Source organism: Aethalodelphis obliquidens, unplaced genomic scaffold (assembly GCF_003676395.1).
Source record: "Aethalodelphis obliquidens isolate GAN/ISIS:26980383/991018 unplaced genomic scaffold, ASM367639v1 scaffold10, whole genome shotgun sequence".
Taxonomy (NCBI): Eukaryota; Metazoa; Chordata; class Mammalia; order Artiodactyla; family Delphinidae; genus Aethalodelphis; species Aethalodelphis obliquidens.
The window spans coordinates 24,640,344-24,663,622 of NW_020837954.1; the positions used below are offsets into that span (position 1 = coordinate 24,640,344).

At 42.6% G+C, this 23,279-nt stretch overlaps 1 protein-coding gene, 1 non-coding gene and 1 pseudogene across 2 annotated transcripts in view; 2 read left to right on the forward strand and 1 right to left on the reverse strand.

The window, feature by feature from the left end:
- Window positions 1-6,382: 6,382 nt before the first annotated feature.
- Window positions 6,383-6,455, reverse strand: TRNAG-CCC (transfer RNA glycine (anticodon CCC)). Its single transcript has one exon. It is a non-coding gene; the product is annotated as a tRNA-Gly (tRNA).
- An 8,363-nt stretch (window positions 6,456-14,818) lies between these two features.
- Window positions 14,819-17,785, forward strand: LOC113622723 (cathepsin Z-like; annotated as a pseudogene).
- LOC113622976 (uncharacterized) overlaps window positions 17,548-23,279 on the forward strand; it is a 30,564-nt gene continuing 24,832 nt past the window's right edge. Inside the window, exon 1 of the mRNA XM_027111733.1 lies at window positions 17,548-17,593. Within this exon, the coding sequence (XP_026967534.1) occupies window positions 17,548-17,593 (46 nt within the window). The remainder of the gene's footprint in view (window positions 17,594-23,279) is intronic.

Genomic DNA, 23,279 nt, shown 5'->3' on the forward strand with positions numbered 1-23,279 from the left:
TTTCTAAAAGGAACGAGTCAACTGGTGACTCTGTAAGCAAAAAACAAATTGTTGGCCCAGGAAATAAGCACCGGAAAAAGTGAAAGAGATTAAGTAATAAGATTAAGCTACTGTACCTGATCTGTTCTATGACTATTTTAACTCTTGTGAGTAAACCTTCTCCCTTCTTTTTTAGGAAGAACTTATGAGTTTTTAATAATTAAACATTCTAGGCAAGGTGTTTGGCTTCCACTTCTGTCTGTGTGGAAAAGGCTGAGTGAGGTGTGCTGGCTGTGTCTTTGCGTCCCCTCTAAGGCCCGCACCCTGCCCACAGACCTCAATTCACTACTGCTCGTGAGATGTTTCAGTTTTCTTGTGGGAGGACAAAGACCTGTAAAGCTATTTTGCTGCAGGTAACAGGAGGCCTTGAGATCAGATGGAAAATAAAAGCCCTGTTTAATAGGCCAGGTGTTGCTATGAAAAGAACAAAGGCTTTGGAGGTAAAGAGAGATCTTCCAATCCAGGCTCCAGGACTTACAAGCTGGGTGATTTTAGGCAAGTTACTTAACCCCTCTGAACCACATTTTTCCTATCTGTAAAATGGGGTTAATATTACCTTCTAAGTCTGTTGTAAGGATTAAAGACAATCTATGTAAAGTGCTAGGTACAAAGCAGGCCCTAAACTATTAGGGTTTTTCTCACTATTAACTGAAGACAGAAGCATCTGACCTGATTCTGTTTAAGCCGGCTTGATATTTCCTGTCTCCAGCAGTGAGGTGAAAACTAGAAATAAGACAAAATTTTATATACATAGAGATTCTATTCAAGGTCTCTAAGCATTATAGAATAATGGAGGATCTAAATTTTTAGAAAATCACCTATTTTATCAAAAGATCAAAACGATATGGCCACTTGCTCCCAATGAAACAAATGAGTTTTGATGTTAACTGAGTAGCAGTATAAAGTCAGATTTAGATGCTAAGGGTGGAAACTATCTTCTTTAGGGTTCCCGGAAACAGCTGCTCTGGTGTGGTGTACACAGGAAGTGCTGAAAGTGCTTGTAAAGTATTTTACTAAAGTGCCCTTTACACATATTTATACACACATTTTTATAACTCATTTCTGAACCTCTGAGAATGAATCTTAAGAGAAAAAAATGTAGTCAAGCAAATCCTTTGCTAGGATTGTCAAGGCTAGGCTTGAACATTGATTCATCCTTTGTCATTGTCAAGAACTCCTGGTGCTGTACAAACAAGCAGGCCTGGGTAGGCACAAAGAGGCAAGGGAAGTAAACAACAGTGTGAATTCCTGTTCTATGAGGGCCTGGACTTCAAGTAATTTTCTTCTACCTATGTTTTAATTTTCTTTCATGAATATGCTTTTAAACTTTTAAACCCTGATCTTTCCCCTCCAATCATGGATATACAAGCACATATGCATCGCCCACCCACCTCCTCAATACACACACACGCACACACACATGCACACACACACTACACACTACACAAGAGTGTGAATACCACCAGGCAAGAGTCACTGATGTCACCTTGGAGGCTGGCTACCAGAGTTCTACAAAGTTTGATACAAAAATATCATGTTTTTTTAAATATCTGTAGAGTAGAGATGGAAGTAAGGGGTGTGTGGGGAGAGATTTCCTTCTTTCCTGAGATAACCATTTATGCTTACATTTGATACAGCTTTTCTCTCTTCTCTACTTTTTCTCACTACCTGTCCCAGTTTCTAAAATACTTTCCCTACTCTTCTTATTCTTGTTCTAGTCTTCTTGGATCTGTGGGCAAATAAAAATATATGGGTGCTGATGAAGGGACTGAGGTGCCCTTCTTTCTTTTTTGAGGTGCCCTTCTTTTTTAAGTTAAACATTTAAGTTTCAGGGAGTGATTTCTCTGGAATGATATCTAAAATAAAACATTTATAAATTGGACGGTGTTTATAATAAGGATGTACAATTGGCTCATCACAGAAAGAAACAGAACTCATCTGTGTAATAAAGACATTTGGGCATTAAGCACTATATGACACATTATGAAGGTAGATACATTAGATGTGATTCCTGGCTTCATAACCACCACCTAGGGAAGAGCCAAGATGAACTGAGATATTTTTAAGGACAGTTTGATGATTGCATATTCATAAAAAAGAATATCTGCTTAATCCCCACATAAGCTTTTTAGTAGATTCACGTTTGCCAACGCTGCAGGGCTGTACGCTGCCCCCAGTGCACTGGAGGACCCACTTCATGTGATGATGGGGCCCTTCAGGGTCCATAGAAGGTGGGCTCCTTGCTCTGAGGGCTGGCTGTGAATCAGGCAATGAAGAGCCATGGGAAGGGTGGCGCTGGGCACATCTAGAGTTCCCGTGGCTCCTTTAATAGCTTTTCAGGCTCCTTCTAACTCCCCTAGTCAGCTCTCACTGTTTTCTGGGCTCGGCCTTCACCTCACAGTTACTTCTAGGTTTTCATTCCTTTAGAATTGCTGTGGGGCTTCCCAGGTGGTGCAGTGGTCGAGAGTCCACCTGCCAATGCAGGGGACACAGGTTCGTGCCCCGGATCCCACATGCCGCGGAGCGGCTGGGCCCGTGGGCCATGGCTGCTGAGCCTGCGCGTCCAGAACCTGTGCTCCACAACAGGAGAGGCCACAACAGTGAGAGGCCCGCGTACCGCAAAAAAAAAAAAAAAAAAAAAAAAGAATTGCTGTGGACCAGGAAGCAAAATAACCAAGCATATTTCATTTAAGTCTAAAAATAGATATTAATACTATTGATAAAATGAATAATTTAATGCTACTCGGGCAATATTAAATGATCCTAGCCACTGGGATCCCCTGGGATCTGGCTGTGGGTTGGAGGAGGTCCAGTGGTGGGTAGGTCACAGTAGAAGAGCTTTATGTTAACTCAGTTAAAACGCTGACCTGCTAGCACTGAGTTACTTGTGCAGAGCAACTCCAGTGGAAGCCTCATTGGGGTGTTCCAAGAAGGCAAATGACTGCTCCCTGGTGTGTGGGTTAGGGGGTTAGGGATGGTAAGAAGGGTCTGTGGATTCACTCAGTGCAAAGACTTCAGCCTACCAGCTGGGTGACCTTGAGCAGATTATTTAACCTCTTGAAGCCTTAATACCCCTCCTTTAAAATAGGAGAGAAGAAGTACCCAGCACGTAAGGTTTTTGTAAGGATTAATGAAAAGTTCATGTAAGGCGCTCAGTACACTGCCTGGCATACAATAAGCTTTCAAATGCTAGCGCTTATTAAAAAACACATGCACACAGCTTGGCTCCTCAGCGTATTTCACCATGGGGGTTCATTTTCAAAAGCCAGGACACTTTAAAATGAGAATCTTCTCTTTTTTTCCACCAATTAAAACCTCTTGGTTAAAGAACAATGATAGAGCAAGATGGATCTTATGGAATAGCACTTAGGATATGATGATGGGATGGAATATTTTCATGCAGGCATACATCAAAGGCTGGAAGGCTTTGGCGGGTATGCGTTAATATAGGAAGTATCCCTTTAATAGTTAGATTCTGACCTGAGTTTAAAGGGCTGGAGGGGAAGATATGGAGAATTTTAGGCAAAGACCACAAAAGGAAGGAAGATAGTCATCTGAATAAGTTAGGCAGAAACTGGGGAGGGGATGAGATTAGGTGTTTACTAGTAGGGAGGCTTTCAGGGAAAGAACCACATCCTATGTAGCTTAAGCAAACATGGGACTTGATTAGCTCATGGAAGTGAAATCCAGGCTCCAGGCAGGGCTGGACGCAAGGCTCAAATGGTGTGGTATGGGAAGGCCCCCCGCCTCCACCTGGTAGATAGATTCTCTCCAGTGGTAAGCAAGACTTACATTCTTTTAGCTCAGTGCAGGGAGAAAGCCTATCTGAGAACCCAAATTTCAAGAGGTTTGGCTTGACCTGGGTCACAGGTCCAACTTTATCGCAGTCACTGTGGCCTTGGAGAAATTGCGTGCTCTGGCTGGAGGTGGGGGGCTGGTCAGCTGACTGAACCACATGGATGGGTTCACCACCACCAAGAGGAGATTTGCTCGCAGGAAACAGGGCAAAGGTGCTGGGCAGGCAAGAGGAACATGGCCCCAGCTGGTAGTGCTCGGCCTAACCTCCCCTCACCGTCTGCCAGTACCCCATGGGCATCTATACCTTCTGCTTCAGCTTGACACCAGCCCCCTGAGCCAATGAGACCCCCTGAGGTGACTGTGAAGTCACATGTGTTCCTGGAAACCCCATCATATAGCAGATAGTTGTCCAGAGGACTAAGTGTAGACAATGTCTTTGTTCGAAGAGATTTGGAGCTATGACAGAATTCACTGAATACAAGATCAACAGAGTGAAGAGTGGGGTGAGGTTATTGCTCAAGCAATATTAAATAAGTGCAGCCACTGGGACCCTGTGGGATACAACCGCAGGTTGGAGGGAGTCCAGAGCTGGGTAGGTTGTAGTAGACAACTTGTGAGTTAACCCAGGTGAAGTGCTGATGTGCTAGCACTGAGTTACATGTGGAGCCTCATTTCTACTGTCCTTCCTACGTACCATATGTGGTCTTCAGTTCAATGGAATATTATTCTCTCTAGTAGGACAATCTCAAGGACATTTTTGAGAGTTGTTTATTTACATTAAGAAGTAGCACACATCCTGTTCTTGCTATGCATGGTTCAAAGGCTTCTGGGTGAGGAGGCACATGGGGCTGGACCAGAGGAAAGAACAAGCACAGGTTACTAGAATGCTTTAGAAATCCTTTTCTGCTTCAGATAAGTGGCTAATTAAATTTGGGGTTGGCTACTGGAAAAGTGCCAATTATGGAAACGAGCATCTGTTGATCACACTTTGCTTCAGATGCTTGGCTCCTGACTAGAGCCGTGTTAGGGAGAAAGCGGGGAGCCGCGCTAGCACCACACACAGGCATGGTAGGAGGAGTGATTCATCATATTTACTTTCAGGCTTTCATCTTGTAACAAGATTAATTCAGTAGAATTCAACTTCCAGAGAAAAATGGACCATTTATTGTTTCAGATTCAGGCTTACGCACAGCAGGTGGATTTTCCAAATTGCCTCATCTGACATTTCCTAGAAGTGTAAGCTAACAGGATTCCATTTTTTGGCGACTGGAAAGTTATATTTGAACATTCTACAAGTCAGTTGGCAGGACTGTGAATTTCAAACACTTAACTATCTTGCTTGAGCTGGAGCTTGATTTCGTCGAGTGATTTGCAACTGTGTGACAGTCCTTTTTTAGGTCTGGAAATCATCTCAGAAAATTTAAATCATTTGCCAAAGGTCACTGAATAATGTACACGTTAGAGCTGGGGACTGCTGAATATTGATGAGAATCCAGTTCTCTTATATCTCGGAGGCACTTGTAGAAAGTGACTGTCATTTGTGACGTGTGTAACTTTGTTTGCACATGGAGTAAGTGAAGATTTTTGACACCCATCTTCTCCTGCTGGCTTTTTCCCCTGGTACTTCTAGGGCTTGCTTACTGTGGTGTCTGCTCTTACCATAAGTGAGCATGGAAAGCTACAAATCACATTTACTTTTCTTCTAGAAGCACATGTTCCTGCTGTGTTGGGCAGATTCAGCAGGCAAATCCACTTTGCCAACAGTGATACCGTATTCCAGGTAATGATGTCCTTTGATCTTTTCAATTGGAAATGGTAGGCCTAAGCAAATTAAATCCAAGCAAGTACCATCAGTTAATGACTTCTTAATTATTAGATGTCTCATCTTCACCAGTTGTCTCTAAGATACCATATTAATTCATTATTCTAATATATTTGTCCATATTCCTTTGGGGGTTTCTTTTTTTTTGTAATTCATGTATTTTTTTGGGGGGGAGCTTAAAATTACTTCATTTTATTCCAGATTGCATCCAAGCATAAACACACAACGTATTGCCTTTATAGCATAAAGGAAATCTATCAATAAAATGTAAACTATCAAGTTAACCTTTAAACTCCTCCAGAAAGAATCAGATACAGAAATGCAAGTAATACCACAATAATGTGCATATGAATTGCTATTAAATTTTTTTTTACTATGGTAGTATATATATATTTTATTTTTTTATACAGTAGGTTATTATTAGTTATCTATTTTATACAAATTAGTGTATATATGTCAATCTGGGGGGTTCTTTATTCAATAATCCTTTAGATTATTCTTTAGTGTTTTGTTTGTTTGTTTTTATGGGTGTCACAGATTTCCCCCGTATTCCTCTATATCTTTGGGATTATTTAACATATGTAGTCTTTTCTTGTTTATAGAATTTCTTTCTTTTTTAAAAAAAATATTTATTTATTTATTTGGCAGCGCCGGGTCTTAACTGTGGCACCTGGGATCTTTGTTGCCTCGTGTGGGATCTTCCTTGCGGCATGTGGGATCTAGTTCCCTGACCAGGGATCGAACCTGGGCCCCCTGCATTGGGAGCGCAGCATCTTAGCCACTGGACCATCAGGGAAGTACTAGAATTTCTGATATTTGGTAATAACTCAGGTAGATAAAATTCAGGCATTTTCTGGGGGCGTGGGTTTGAGAAGAGATGAGACAGTGGATGAGTTTGGATTTAGACTTATTTATTTAGGTGCCTCTGGTACACCCAGGTGGGTATGACCAGTACGCACTTAGAAATGGTTTGGAACTCAGACAAGAGTTCAAGGCTAGGTAGATCTTTGGAATTATCCGTTTTTAAGTAATATGTGACTCCATGAGAATAGATGTAAACATCCAAAGGAGAAAGTGTAAGTGGGAAAAAAGCTAGTATTAAGGGCAATCAGTGTGGTATGAGTGGCAGGTGAAGAGACAGGAAGACAGTGAGTGGATTCAAGGAGATTGGCAGAGAGAAGGTGAGAAGTAGTACTGAGAGGTTTTTTAGGATGGAGAGCGTTGACCATGTTTCTCAGGGAGAAGAGGGAGAGGGGGAATTACTAACAAGAGAGAAAATGAAGAAGAAAGAGGATGGGGGCTGTTGATGGTTTGAGGTGTCCAGGTGGTGGGGATGCTATCAGAAGCACCATGTGGGTCTTGGAGGGGGGTACACATTCCTTCAGCTAGAAAGAAGGAGGTGAGTGAAAATGCAAGTTAGGAAGTAGAAAGGAGAGAAATGGAGGGAGATATCAGTCCTGATGCCCTTTCCCTTCTTTATGAAGCAGGAGGCTGGGTGATCTGCTGAGCAGGAAGGGAACGCTTGTAAAGTTTGGGAGCATCTTTATAAATTAAAATATGTAGTGTACCTAGATCTTGTTGAACTCGTATATTACATTTCCATTTTGGAATCGAAGTCATTTTTCACTTCCTTCTGAGCCTCATAACATCATGATCAAGAGACAACAACTGGGCTTCCCTGGTGGCGCAGTGGTTGAGAGTCCGCCTGCCGATGCAGGGGACGCGGGTTCGTGCCCCGGTCTGGGAAGATCCCACATGCCGCGGAGCGGCTGGGCCCGTGAGCCATGGCCGCTGAGCCTGCGCGTCCGGAGCCTGTGCTCCGCAGCGGGAGAGGCCACAACAGTGACCTTTGCATACCGCAAAAAAAAAAAAAAAGAGAAACAACAACTTACAACAAAAGCCATGGAGGCATCAGGGTCCCAGCACTGCTTGTAAAACTCACCCTGGGAATTTCTGACCAGCTGAAGGCTTGCCCTCAGATGTGCACCTTGGTCTAATACAGCAAATCTATGCAGATCTGATTGATGGCCGAGTAATTTATGTCTTAACTAAGCCCATAAATTGACACACTGTTTGAGATTGTTCTATCATCTTTGGAGATAGAGTAAAAACTCCTTGGGGTAGGGAGGTCCCCTGAGAAACGTTAGTGTTCCTGAAGTAATAATAGGCTAGAAAGCCTTTTATTGTGGAATGAGTGTGACAGCTAAGAAATGGAAAGAAATAAATGTGAGTCACACAAAAACCTCATTCCATGACCTTCAGCCCATATTTAAGAAAATGCTGTGAGGAACTTCAATATTAGATATTTTATTTATATTTTATATAATATTTATAATTGCTATATACTTTGGCTTCACCTGGGATGAAAAATCAGCCGCACATCGTTTCACTTTCCTCTTGTTTTAACATACTTGCTGTTGCATGAGGCAGGATCTCCTTTAGCAGAGTGATCAGCTATGAGGAAAGGGAGCGGGGAGGACATACAGGCTTCTGTGTCTCAGTGGAGCCCTTAGAATTTTCAGACTTGCTCTATTTTCCTTCAGGACTCTACCTTTGCCCTGGATTTCCCACTTGGGAGCCTAACGTGGAGTAAGCCCAGAGCAGGCTCCCTGCCCCCATGCATCCACAGAACTCAGCAAAAGCTTGCCTCGTCTTGTCTGGACTTCCCACCCCACCTCAGGGCTAGGTACAAAGCAGCTGTCCAAACCTGAGGGAGGGCTGGCTAGAACCTGTTCACTGTTGGCCAGTGGGCAACTTTGGGGCCACTGGTGCTGTGGCTCTCAAGGCCCTGCTAATAGGCACACTCAGTTACACACAGGTTGGGGAAGGTGGAGGGAAGCACAGTCTGGGGTGACTTAGCCCTCCCTTCAGCCCAACTGACAACACAAGACCCTCACATACAGAGTGAACCGAGTGAAAAAGTTAAGGAAAATTAGAACAGGAAGCATTGGAAAGATTTTGCCTTCACTTAAAATTTCCCAGTTTTTCTTTTAAAAAGAAAATCAATGAATTAGCATCCGTTAAGCATTGGTATTCACGGCTTATAAATACTTTCTAAGACTTTGTAGTGCTCACTGTAGGTGTGTAGCGTAGCTGTAGTTTTGAACAGTGCCCTTAGACCTCACTTAATTTTTCCCTTTCCAGAGGGTGTGTTCCCCTCTCACATCATAATGAACCTCTTGAAAACAGGTTGAAAAAAGGAGATTCTTTGGTTAGACACAGATCCTGAGGCTTTTGCCCTCCAGCGCTGACAGATGTGAGAGAGGTCTTGACCTCTAACAGAGGCTTTGTCTGCTCACTATGTCCGCCTGGCCAAAGCTGGCGAAGCAGCCAGGAGCAATCATAGATGTGGGGACGCTATGTCCCCAGCCACTGTCGTGACCCCTTGGACAGACTCTTCCTCCTGTGTGTGTGCATCTTCCTTCCTGTTTTTTTGTTTTGTTTTTTAAATTGAAGTAGAGTTGCTTTACAATATCGTGTTAGTTTCAGGTGTACAGCACAGCAATTCAGTTATAAATATATATTCTTCTTCAGACTCTCTTCCCTTATAGATTTGTTACAAAATATTGAGTATAGTTCCTCGTACTCTACAGTGGGTCCTTGTTGGTTATCTATTTTATATATAGTAGTGTGTATATGTTAATCCCAACCTCCTAATTTATCCCTCCCCTCCCTTCCTTCCCGTTTTTATCAAGTGTTTTCTGTTTTCTCCTGAATCTTCAAACACAGTTTGTGTCTTATTTACTGTTGGATGTATCGAGGATACTGTTTTCCTGCCTCTGAAGAGCTTAAAAAACAGGCCATATTCCTATTTTTCTGAGAATTTAGTTCTGCTTCTAAGTAGGGAGATGAAAATACTTTCTAATTCTGTAGTCCTTAAGCTTATCCTCCCTCTTAACTTTACCAGGTAGCCAACAGGACTCATGGGCATCAGGGTAGAGGTAAGAGGGGAGAGATAAAGTGAAAATGTTGTTCTGAATGTGGGTGCTTGGCAGGTCTCTCTGTCCCTGAGCCGGGGAATTGCTATAGTAATCTAAAATCAACAGGAGAAGCGATCCAGGGCCAAGTACCGGGCAGCAATCAGGGTCATGGGTTGCAAGTTGATCTGGGAGTGAAATTACGAGCCTGCGTAAAGCTTTTACAGGGCTAGATTCCAGGAAATAAGGCAAATATATTTCCAAGGTAGCTCATTTAAAGCTGGAGCTTACAAAACTTTAACACCCTTTTGTTCTCCCTGAGTGGCTGGGAATGTAGTGGACCGTGGGCTAGTTTGTTTTCTGCTCAGCATCTCCCTTTCCATCTGGAGGCAATGCCACATCGTGTGTCAAGGTGCAGTGCTCCACCCTGTATCAAGGGCGATCCCTCCTCCCTACGCCAGACATTCAGGGTAGGAACCAGTCTCAGCCAGTCAGACCCTCCTCTCTGGGACTTTGAATATCAAGGGAGTGAAGCAAAGATTCAGAGATGGTTCAGAAACCACTTGCGGCGATGATGTCGTGCTGTGGGCAGCAGTGGAGTACTAGCAGGGGCAGACAGTCCTGTGGCATGACCTTGGCTGTGGTCCCTACTGCCCATCCTCTCTTGGTGTCCAGCCTGTTTCCTGAGCCTTGGCCTCCAGCCCTCCCATTCTTCCTATGAACTCTTCAATATTCTCCCAATACACACCAGCTGAGAAAAAGTGAGCATGGCTGTCTTCTGTTGCTTGCAATCAAGCATTAGATTGGGCCGTCTGATGTTCCGGTCCTCAAATGCAAAGAGGTGTTTCTGGTGCTGCTAGTTGGTCTCTATCTAGAATGGTCTGGCACCACGTGTGCTGTGCCCCTCCACGTGAGAGCCTCTGTACTTAGAGATTTTAAGACAAGTCTAGAGTCAAGGGTTTCTGGCATGTTACCAAAGTGGACACAACTAACTTAATGTAGAGAGGAATTTCACTGAGTAAGGGCCCTAAATAGTCAATGTTTGCAGGTGTGACTCCCAGGCCGCAGACCTAGGTGGCAAGGGATACTGAGTTTTTTCATGTATTTAAATCAACTTAACTTCAACCTCACCTTTTCCTACACAGCAAGAAGGAAATGTACCCACAGGCATACCTGACTGCCCCCCAGAGCCTCCTCACCCCAAGGGTTGTTTGGAAGCCCCGGGTCTCATAGTGCCAAGATACAGGGGAAGGCCCTCTGGTCTTCAGTCCCTGGACTGTATTGGTGTCCTCTGAGACACCCACTGCCCTGGCAAGTACAGTCCCTTCAAACCTACTGGCTCTGTTTTTTTCCCCTGTGGCACTTAGAGCCTGGGGACCTTTGGCAAGGCTACTGCCTAGAGTTCTATCTCTTTAGGTGTATTATAAAGCTGGGCCTTTGAACATTTGGTCACCTCCTTAGGGCACTATTATGGAGATGGCTCTGGGCCCTGATGCATGAGGGGCCCATAGACCTCTGTCCTTGCCTCCTGTCTCCTGGAATCTTTTAGTTTGACGAACATTCCACTTTCTTCATGTTTCCCTTACAGGTCCCCCCAACCCGCCTACCGTACACGCACCCCACAAATTAATCAATGGCTTAAGCTTTTGAAAACAAAAGAAGGAAAATATATTGCAGGCAACCTGTGCCTTATGCTCTGCCGCAAGCATCCTTTGCTCAAATGGTAGAAGGGAGAGAGGAGTCATTGCATGGGGTGGGAGGGGAATAAAAACAAATTAATAGGTTAAAGAAAAGTCTTGTCAATAGCATTTAAAATTAATGAGGGGAAAAAGAAAGCGGAAGTGCTGAAATGCTATCAGCTGCCAGATAGAAGGGTTAATTGGCTTTGTATTTGGTGTCACTATCTTCTTTGATTCCTTAAAGTTTCATAAGTGATGCAACCTCATCTCTAAGCTATTCTGGTATGAATAATGTCACTCCCTCCTTTACCCCTCTAACTTTTTAGAGTAAGGAATGAGGAGTGTTTCTTGTCTACATTCTGTAAATCAAGTCAGCAATTCTAGCTCTAATTAATATGGGACTTCTACTCCAGCTGGAAACAAATATTTGTGTAACAAATGAAAGAGCATGTAATCCACAATCAAGCTTCTTACTGAGCCCCTTATTCCAGCTGCTTCTCTGAATACAGTCCACTTATTATTAGAGTCTCCAATCTTGTGTGGCAAGGCAGCTTAGGTGAGGTATCTCTGTTGGTGTGTGAGCCTAGTAATTTACTGATACATTTAAAACAAGCATATGCTAAAATCTTTTATTCATTATAGATGCTGATTCCAAGAAGCAAAGGATCCCCATTTTGGGAATTTACAGGTCTAATTCATCCCACACATATGAAAGCTGGATTCTGGTAAAATTGATGAATCACTAGATGAGGGAAGGTCAGGTCTTCTTAAACGCATAACCATGATTGACTTTGAGTCACAGAAACTCTGATGCAAATGGGTTTAAACAATAGGGGGATTTATTGTTCCATTTAAAAGGCCAGAGATGGGTTGGTTCTAGAATTGGTTAATCCAGTGGCTCGGTGACATCATGGTAGACCTAGGTTCTATCCAACTTTCCTCTCTGCCACCCTCTAGGCATCGGCTCCTCCTTTATGGTCCCAAGACAGCTGAAGCACTTCTAAGCACCGAATCCCAGCAGGATTTCCAGAGTCAGAGGGAAGGAATGGTTACTTCTTGCCTGTCACTCCTTATTAGCAAGAGAATTTCTCCCAGAACTATGCCCCCACCCAGCAGATTTTTTCTCATGTCTCACTGGCTAGAATTGAATCGAGAACACCGCCTCAGGGCTTGACCACGGTGCCCTTTCCATGGCACCTGGCCATGGGGACCAAATTTGGGTTTTCTCAAGAGAGGAAGGGATAGGTTAAGTCGGGTGACCAGCAGTGTATATCATGCCAGCTTATCCCCCATGAGCTAATAAATGGCTTGTAAATATGTTTTCTGGAATGTAGTTAGAAGTAAATATATGATGTTAATAATACTCTATTAACTGCTTTTTTTTTTAGCCTCAATTTTAGTTCCCCAACCAGGGATTGAACCTGGGCCCCCAGCAGTGAGAGCACGGAGTCCTAACCAGTGGACTGCCAGGGAATTCCCTACGCTATTAACTGCTAAATGTTTCATTTGAACTTTCATCAGCTTTTGGAAGACACAAAATAATTTTTAGCGAGCACCTTTAAGGATCGAATCCAGATCATTTTCACTTATTTCAGAGATGTGTTAGGAGTCAGGGAGATGTCATACGATGTGGCGGCTCCTACTTCTTGAGAGTCATCCTGAATTCTAAGATGTCTTCCCCAGCTCCTCGTCAGACTCATCCAGTCATTGTCTCCACATCTTGGTCCTTTGCTCTTTGCTATGCCCTGTACACACCTGCTCCTCTAGAGAGGGCATCTACTTATGTGATGCTCCTATCACAACCATGTGAAACATGCCCAACTTTACACTTTGGTTCTTTCTTCCAGGTGCTAACCTCACATTTCCATAGGACTGGTGGATATTTCCAGTTGCATATATTGCTAGTAACTCAAACTCAACACACTTAATATCATCATACCTTCCCTCATCATCTGCAATTTTATTCCTATCATTTAATGAAGGCCAACCAACTCAAATTCCATCTTCTTTGTGAAGAACTTTCTGATTGTCATCTGTCCAATGAAACAGTATGTATCAAGTGCCTATCGTAGGCTTGACCTATTGTAGACCCAAGTATAAGGTGGTGAGCAAGCCCCCATGGAGCATATGTTCCTGTGCAGTGATATAGCAGATAATGAGTGACCAATCGTCTCAGCTAGAGCTGATCTCTTATCTCTGATCTTCTAAAACTTTCATTGTCTATATAATAAAGATACAGTGATAACAAAGGTGTACCTTGGAGAGAATTTGGACAGGGTGCTGTTCTAAGTGCTTAAAACGTAATAACTCTTTTAACCTTCACAACAACCCTGTGAGGTGGCACTGTTTGCCCTACCATTTTTACAGAGGACGAAACTAAGACAGAGAGGTTAAGAAACTCACTCAGGTTTACAAAGCCAGTAAGTGATGAGTTTGCTTCCTTGAAAGCCAGGAAAGTAAAATTAGAATAAATTCTATTTTGAGTAAAAATAAAATATTGAAACTGAATGTGATTTTTAATACACCTACTTTTTCATTTTCAATATTTCCTCAACCCCATCAATGTCCCAGAAAAAAAATAACAGTAAAAAAATACAACGAGGGCTTCCCTGGTGGCGCAGTGGTTGAGAGTCCACCTGCCAATGCAGGGGACGCGGGTTCGTGCCCCGGTCCGGGAGGATCCCACGTGCCGTGGAGTGGCTGGACCCGTGAGCCATGGCCGCTGGGCCTGCGCTTTCGCAGCCTGTGCTCCGCAACGGGAGAGGCCACAGCAGTGAGAGGCCCGCGTACCGCAAACAAAAAACAAAAAACAAAAAAAAAACAATCAAACATCTATGTAGGGACACACATTTTTTTCTTTTGCTTTAGGCTCCACTATGACTTGACACAGGACTGTTGGAGCCTGTCTGTATTTAAACTTTTGCTATTTTGTGCATCATGAGTTTTTTGTATTAATTTTGATTTTTAAAAATATTGCATTAAAATATTATTTATCTTGATCACCAAGTTTTTGGCACCCTTGTAAATTTTGTGCCCAAGGAGAGTGTCTCACTCTAATCCTGGCCTTGAGTGGTAGAGCTGGGATTCAAACTGAGGCGACCTGGTTCCAGGTCTGTACTTTTAACCACTGCACAGCTCATGTCCTAGAATTGTTGATTTTTGTATCTATATCTACATACCACTGTTCATTCCAATTAAACTAAAAATGCCTTGAGGGCATAGACCATTTGTCATACTGCCTTCCTGTATTCCTAAAGCATCTGGCGTGGTGTTTGTTTGGCACATAGGGTGCCTGATAAAGGTTGGCTGAAAGGGGGTCAAAAGACCCCCTTTTCTAGTGGGTTAAAATTTACCATCACCACCAGCTACTTTTACCACAATTTGCAGTTTTGCTTTCTTTACTGCACTTTCCCTCTTACATATGGTATTTTAATTTTATAAAAATAATTAACTGAATAACCCATTTCATATAAAGATAATGAACACATGTTAACAAAAACATTATGAAAATAAAATGCTTTCTTCAAACTAGTATTCTCTTTTTAGTGAAACTTTCTGCATTTTTCAGAAATATATGGCCTTTGGGAAGAACATCTATAGGTTTTAGTTTTGTAAGCAAACAGATGAGTATAGTAAAGAGAAGGCAGAATGTTCATTGACATAATTATCAGCTCTTTGGTTACAATGTAGCAGTTTCTGAAGTACAACGGTTCTGTGATTTATGCTTCCCTAGAAACTAGAGCTCTGCTCATTACCTCTTACACCCGGCTGGGGATCCGCTTCACCTGTGGGTGTACCCTTCTCAGTGTAGTAATACCCTTCTCAGTGTAGTAATGACATGCCTGGGTGGTTATATTTTCTCCAGCACTACTTCTGGGAATGACAGGAAGAGATGAGTATTTTCTCTCCTGCCACTGAACTTAGAAATGTGGCTTTTTTTTTTTTGGAAGAGGGAATCAATAATGAACGCAGCGATTTCTTCATTATATAAAAGCCGTTGACTTGTTTTTCTGTACTTTAACATCCTCTGAGCAGGTTTGAGCAGCTTTTGAATTTTATCTTTGCGTATTCTATAGTTACCAAAATTCTATAGTATACTATACTAAGGTGTAGTCTATTCTATACTTTACTATAGTAAATATAGAATTCTATACTTTCTAGTTTATTTACTGATTTTACAAAAGAGCCTTTCCAGAGCAGAGCCAGGCAAATTGTCACTTGCTTGACACTTGGGAATCATACGGATGCTCCCTTATGCTCTGGGGTTCTGCAGGGAACATAATAGTGTACTCAGGCTAACTTGGAAATCATACTGTTATACGATGCAGTATGAAACACTGTGTAATTACCAAAATTCTGCAGCTATTAATATTTGCCTAATTTTATGAGGAAACAAGGTGTGAGGAGAACTGGATAGAATTGTGAGTTTGTGCTAAAGGCAGTTTTACTGAATGTCATCCTCCCCATTAGATCTGTGCCCTGAAAACCTTGCTCTATCTTTGGTGCAGACACAACCTCATGCATTTTAGGGGAAGAAGACATGCTCCTGGAGAGCATATTATTTTCTCGGCATAGCCTTTAGCTACTCCAGGGGCACATCTGTGTTCATCACTTAGAACAGCGTAGACTGTTAACGGATGGCAGCAAACTTAAAGCTTAACCAAGACTCAAGTCCATTGTAACTTCTATTTTAATAAGCTGAGCAGAGAAAACAGTTTAGTAGGTCATCTGAGTGAAACTGGCGAGAGACAGTTTCCAAATACATGAAGGAGAGTAGCAAGAAGAGTTGGTACAAAATGAGAAAAACAGTTACAAAGGGTGGTGGGGCCCAGTGCCTAAGTCCTGGTGTGGATGTTACCTCTCTGAGTTCTCAGGAAAGGCAGGAACCTTTTGAAAATAAGGCAGCCAGAACTCTATCTGAGGTAAGCCAAGCTTAGACCAGGCACAGCAGAAGTCGAGGAGCATCCTTTCTACTCCTGCATCGAGACTGGCTCTATGTACCACGGCAGGGCGCTTGAAATTTAGAGACATGAGGGTTTAGAGTTCACTTCTAGTCTTAGATTTAGATGTCAAATGGCTAAGAAAGTAACAAATGGGGAGTTCTGGAAGGATGTGATTCAAGAAACAAGAACTGGGGGTCCGATCGCACCGGCGCGGGGTCCATGGCGTCGTTCAGGCCGCCGCCGCTGCTCTGCCTGCTCTTGCTGCTGGTGGAGCGGCGCAGGCCGGCTTCCACTTCCGCCCGGGCTGTCAGCCCCTGCGCGGGAAACAGCTCACCCAGTTGGGGCGCAAGACATACCCCGGCCTCGTGAGTACCTGTCCCCATCGGATCTGCCCAAGAGCTGGGACTGGCGCAACGCGGATGGGGTCAACTACGCCAGGGTCACCAGGAGCCAGCACATCCCCCAGGACGGCGGCACCACCGCCACGGCCGACCGGAGCCCCAACAAGCGCAAGGGGGCGTGGCCTTCAGTGCAGCACGTCATCGACGGCGGCAACGCCGGCTCCTGGGAGGCGGGCGACCACCTGCAGGGGTGGGAGCACGCCCGCCCGCGCCGCATCCCCGACGAGACCCGCAACAACGACCAGGCCAAGGACCAAGAGTGTGACAAGTTTAACCAGTGCGGAACCTGCACCGAATTCAAAGAGCGCCGTGTCATCCAGAACTACACCCTTTGGAAAGTTGGCGACTATGGCTTGTTCTCCAGGAGGGAAAAGGTGATGGTGGAAATCTACACAAACGGTCCCATCAGAGGCGGTACGATGGCAACAGAAAAGAGGTCTAACTACACTGGAGGCATCTATGCTGAATACCATGACAAGGCCTACATAAACCACATCGTTTCCGTGGCCGGGTGGGGCGTCAGCGATGGGATGGAGTACTGACTTGTCTGGAATTCATGGGTCGAGCAAGACTGGATGAGGATAGTGACCAGCACCTACAAAGATGGGAAGGGTGGGCTTCCCTGGTGGCGCAGTGGTTGAGAGTCCGCCTGCCGATGCAGGGGACGCGGGTTCGTGCCCCGGTCCGGGAAGATCCCACATGCCGCGGAGCGGCTAGGCCCGTGAGCCATGGCTGCTGAGCCTGTGCGTCCGGAGCCTGTGCTCCGCAACGGGAGAGGCCAAAAGACGGGAAGGGTCCCGATTACAACCTTGCTGTTGAGGAGAACTGCACATTTGGGAACCCCACCGTTTAAGGCAGACGTCTCCAACGAGCAGTTCTTAAAGAAATGATCTCATGAGCCGTAACCAGAGGGGATCCCATCATCATGGGCACTGGGTTGGTACTGCCATGGTTCGAAAGAACTGGGGCTTGATGTTCAAGTATCTGACGCCTGGTAACGGCACTGAGCACGGAGGAGAGACACCCGTCAAAATGCCTCATGGGCTGAAAGAGCGATCCCAGGGGAGAGTCTGAGGGCGGCGACTTAGCACCTGCACAGGACTGCTTCCTGTCATGATGATGGCAGTGAACCATCTACCTGGAGAAGAGTGATCAAAATGCCTCATGGGCTGAAAGAACGATCCCAGGGGAGAGTCTGAGGGCGGCGACTTAGCACCTGCACAGGACTGCTTCCTGCCATGATGATGGCAGCGAACCATCTACCTGGAGAAGAGTGATCACCAGACAGTGAATGATGTGACCTGTGTTTTCTTCAATAGATGATTTGGCAGCTATGGTTTGTGATGTATTTAAGAGGTAAAAACAGTTCAGACTTATCACCAGTTCCTTTGTCACCTTGAAATCAATGGTGGGGTAGTGGGGGGAGATGGCAATTTCAAGATGTGAAGGGATGAATAAAATACACACTTCAAGAAGGAAAGGAAGGAAGGAAGGAAGGAACAGGGAGGGAGGAGGGGAAGGAGAGGGAGAGGGAGGGAGGAAAGAAGGAAGGAAGGGAGGAAGGAAAGAAGATAAGGAAAGAAAAGAAAAAGAAAATAAAAAAGAAACAGGAACTGAGAGCCCATCATGGGGCAAGGTGTTGGCCCCAGGACTGGAGACATGGGCTTGATTAGACACAATTGCTGCCCACATGGAGCTGTGGTCTGTCCAGGATTATACGTCTTACATTCCAGCCCACTATAGGTTTCCAAGATTGGATGGGGTTGGATAAAGCACAAGTACACTTTCAGAACCACATGCTAATATGTGTGGAAATAATAACTAGAAAAGTCTGCAGTGATAGGACTCTGTTTTCTTCCCCTACTTTAGTGGTATTGCCCACACTTCAGATAACCTTTGTATTACGCATCTTCCACGCCGTGTTTCTTCAATACCTGCCTTGACTTCTCTCCTGCTAAGCTCTGCTCTACCACACACTTTTGCCTCCCTAGAGAGCTAATTATAAGCCTGTATTTTAGTGTCTACTTACAAGGAAAGCTTGTGTCAAAAGCAGCACATATCTATATAGAAATTGCAAAGAGTGTAAGTCCAGAACAGTGATGAAGCAATGCCCATGGATATGTTCACCAAGTAATGATTCAGGGAAGTTGAAACTGGTCTGGTCAGGATAGTGCTGGCAACTGGATGCCTAATAAGTGTTTATTGACAATAATCATCATGATAATGATAAAATGACCTGGTGTAAGTTTATTTGGGACGTTTTCTACCAATAATAAGGGGGCAGAGGAACTTCTATGCTCATCAAGATCAGAGCTTAGAAAAAAAAAAAAGATCAGAGCTTAGGCTACTTCAGCCTTGTGGGTAAGTTTACACCTTTGCAGGCCCATAAGGTTTTTCACTAGTCCTTCCATCTTGAGAAATAATGCTTCTGATGTAATAGTAGCTTAGAATATTTGAGCATTAGGTCTTAAGTGACTTTTAATCACAGGCTTTCTTGCTAACGTTACAATCTCTTTTAGGCCTTTGGTCTCCTAAGCCAGTTCTGCATAGCTGGGGTGCTATTATCACTTTCTCTTCTCTATTTCAAGGGTATAAGGTGTAAGGGGGAAAAAAAGTAGAAGTAGGAATAGTTTAAGTGTGCATTTACATCTTGGATTTTGAAGAGGAAACTCAGATCTTCCAAACTGTCTTTTATCATCTATTCAAGGTCTAGAGCACTATAGAAGTTCCCCTCCCCTTAAAACAAAACAAAAACTTTTTTCAGAGCTTCCATGCACTTTTGTGTTTATAGATGGAAATATCTGTGAGATTACACATTTTCAAGCCTTACTGCAGATCCCTAGTTCTAGTGGGATTATATAAAACCTGGTATTGTTGAAAACCCTCCTTCTGTCTTCCATTCTTGAAGCAGGATTGAACATTTTATCAAATTGACAACAAGGGAGTGTTTTACCTGCTTGACTTAGTCTTACTATTTTATTTCAGTGCAGTGTGTCTACACCCTGCTGGGTGTGGAGGCCATGACTCACCTGGAGAGAGGATGTTGTTCACTGGGGGCATCCAGGGTGTTGCAGGATGACTGAGGCACTTCTCATTTGGACTTGGTGCCATTTTGTTCCTTCCCTTGTTCTCGCTTGGATATTTACTTGGCTACTTGCTGCCAAGGAGAACCAGTCCGTTGAGTATTCAAATATTAACTCCTCTTTCTACACAAGTGGCCAAGCAAGTTTTTACTGGAAATGTAGCCTGGTGCCTGAGGAAAGATGGGGTGGGGAGAAGAGAGATTGAGGTTAAAAGGCAAAGGGACCTGCAGAAAATAGCTTTTCTGTCTGATTACAAGTTTTATGACACTTTTCCATTGTCCATAATCTTTGTGCACAAGCTTAAGAAAACATTTAGTGAGAATAACGTCACGTTAATCAATTTGTACCAAGAAGCTTCCTCTTCCTGCTGCACCACCATCCGCTTGGCCCATTAGAGCTCAGAGAAGGATCTGACCCCTGGCGGTCTGACTCCTGTGAGTCACATTTTGTACATAACACCTCCTCCCTTCACCACCTCTCAGACTAAGCAGGTGCCCAGAGCTCTAGTGGTTACAGGCCAGGTAAAGCTGTGGGGAGAAGCTATCTGGATGGAAACAGCTGCACTCAGGTGAAGGGTGGAAGCTGTACACCAGGCACCCGGCTCCTCCTGAGGTTATCAATACTCTCCTTGTTCTCAGAGGCTCACTCACCCCTGTATCCTTCTCTTTCCCTCCTGTGGGCACTTCCGGAGCTGGGTAGCTTGAGTACAACTCTTACCCAAAGCTTTTCCTCTCTTTAAAAAAATATGTGACTAATTTATCAAGAGTTATATCCAAGAGTGTTCAAATTGGGTATTTGGGGTAGTTAGTCCCAAACCCAACTGTATATCAGAAATATGGGAGCATGGAAGAGGGAGAAGTTGGTTTAGAAATACACATTCCAAAACAACAAAGTCCTACTGTATAGCACATGGAACTATATTCAATGTCCTGTGATAAACCATAATGGAAAAGAATATGAAAAAGAATGTATATGTGTATAACTGAATCACTTTTCTGTACAGCAGAAATTAACACAACATTGTAAATCAACTATACTTCAACAAAATAAATTTTTAAAAAAAGAAACACACATTCCAGGACTAGATAGCTTTATTGGAGAATTCTACCAAAAATTTAAAGAAGCATTAATATTACTCTTTCTCAAAATCTTCCCAAAAATTGAAAAGAAGGGAACACTTCTTAACTCATTCTATGAGACCAGCATTACCCTGGTACCAAAGCCAGTAAAAGACACAACAAGGAAAGAAATCTATAGACCAGGACCCATTAAGAATATAGATTAAAAAAAAAATACTAGCAAATCAAATTCAGTGACATATTAAAAGGATTATATACCATGACCAAATAGAATTTATTCATGGAATGCAAGGATAGTTCAGCATTTAAAAACCAATCACTATAAGAACAAACGTATAGACAACAAGAGGGGAAGTGGCCGGTTGGCAGGGGTGGGGGGGTTGATGGTGGTGGGATGAACTGGGAGATTGGGATTGACATATATACACTAATTCATAACTAATAAGAACCTGCTGTATAGAAAATAAATAAATTTCAAAAATTCAAAATAAATAATTAATTTTAAAAAATCAATCACTATAATATACCACATTAATACAATAAAGAAAAAACCCCACAGAATCATTTCAATTGATGCAGAAAACCATTTGACAAATTCAACACTCAATGACAAAACTAGAAGCAGAAGGAAACTTCCTCAACTTATAAAGGCCATATATGAAAAATCCTCAGCTAATATCCTACTCAATGGTGAAAGACTGAGAGGTTTTCACTTAAGATTAGGAAAAAAAGAAGGGTGTCTGCTTCCTTCAACATAATATTGGAAGTTCTAGCCAGAGAAATTGGGCAATAGGAAAAAAGGCATCCAAATTGGAAAGAAAAGAGTAAAATTATCTCTGTTCACAGACAACAGAATCTTTTATGTAAAAAATCCTAAGGATTACACACACACACACACACACACACACACACACAACAGCTAGAGTTAATTTTAAAAATGTAGCAGTTGCAGGATACAAAATAACACACAAAAAATCAGTTACATTTCTATACATTAGCAATGAAAAATCTGAAATGGATATTAAAAAAATCATTCCATTTATCAGGGTGTCAAAAACAATATAGTATTCAGGAATAAATTTTTAATCAAGGAGGCTAAATACTTGAACATTGAAAATTACAAATCATTGCTGAAAGAAATTAAAGAACACTTAAATAAATGGAAAGACATCCTGAGTTCATGTACTGGAAGACTTCATATTGTTAAAAGGAAAATATTGCTCTACACATACAATGCAATCTCTTTCAAAATCCCAACAGCAGTTTTTTTTTTTCAGAATAGAAAAATCTATTTTAAAATTCATATGGAATCTCAAAGGACCTGGAATAGTCAAAACAACGTTTCAAAAGAAGAACAGAGTTGGAGATCTCACACTTTCTGATTTCAAAACTTACTACAAAGCTACAATAATCAAAGCAGTGTGGTACTGGCATAAGGATGGACATATAGACCAGTGGGATAGAATAGAGATCCTAGAAACAAAACCTTGTATATGTGATCAAATGATCTTTGACAAGGGTGCCAAGACCATGTGATAGGGAAAGGACAATCTTTTCAACAAATGGTATGGGGAAAACTAGATATCCACATGCAAAAGAAAGAAATTGGACACTTTCCTTATACTATATACAAAAATCCGTTTTGTTTAGGAACAAAGACCTAAACTTAAGAGCTAAACTATAAAACTCTTAGAAGAAAACACAGGAGAAAATTTTCATTACATTGGACTTGGTTATGATTTCTTGGACATGACACCAAAAGCACAGGCAAGAAAAGAAAAAATAGACAGACTGGACTTCAACAAAATTAAAAACTTTATTGCATTGAAGGACACTCTTAATAGAGTAAAAGGACAACCCACAGCATGGGAACAATATTTGCAAGCCTGATAAGGAGTTAATATTCAGAGTATATTAAAAACTCCTATAACTCAACAGCAAAAAATCAAAACAAAACCTAATTTTAAAATGGGCGCATTAAATGATGTATTTTAAAAAATAAAAAATAAAAAAATAAAATGGGCAAAGGACTTGAACAGACATTTCTCCAAAGAAGATATACATATGGCCAATGAGCACATGAAAAGATGCATGAAGATAGTCATGAGGAAAATGCAAATCAAAACCACAAAGAGATATCACTCCACACCCCTTAGGATGGCTATTACCCAAAACAAAACAAAATAAAACACAACAAAAAACAAACAAAATAACAAGTGTTGACATAATTGTAGAGAAATTGGAACTCTCGTGCATAGCTGATGGGAATGTAAAAAGGTGCGCTGTTGTGGAAACCAGTTTAATGGTTCTTCAAAAAGTTAAACAGCATTACATGTGACCCGGCAATTCCACTCCTTGGTATATACCCAAAATAACTGAAAGCAAGCACTGAACCAGAAACTTGTATACCATTCACAGTAGCTGAAAAATAGAAACAACCCAACTGTTTTACCAAGAGATGAATGGATAAAGAAAATGTGCTTTATACATACAATGGATATTGTTTAGCCATAAAGAG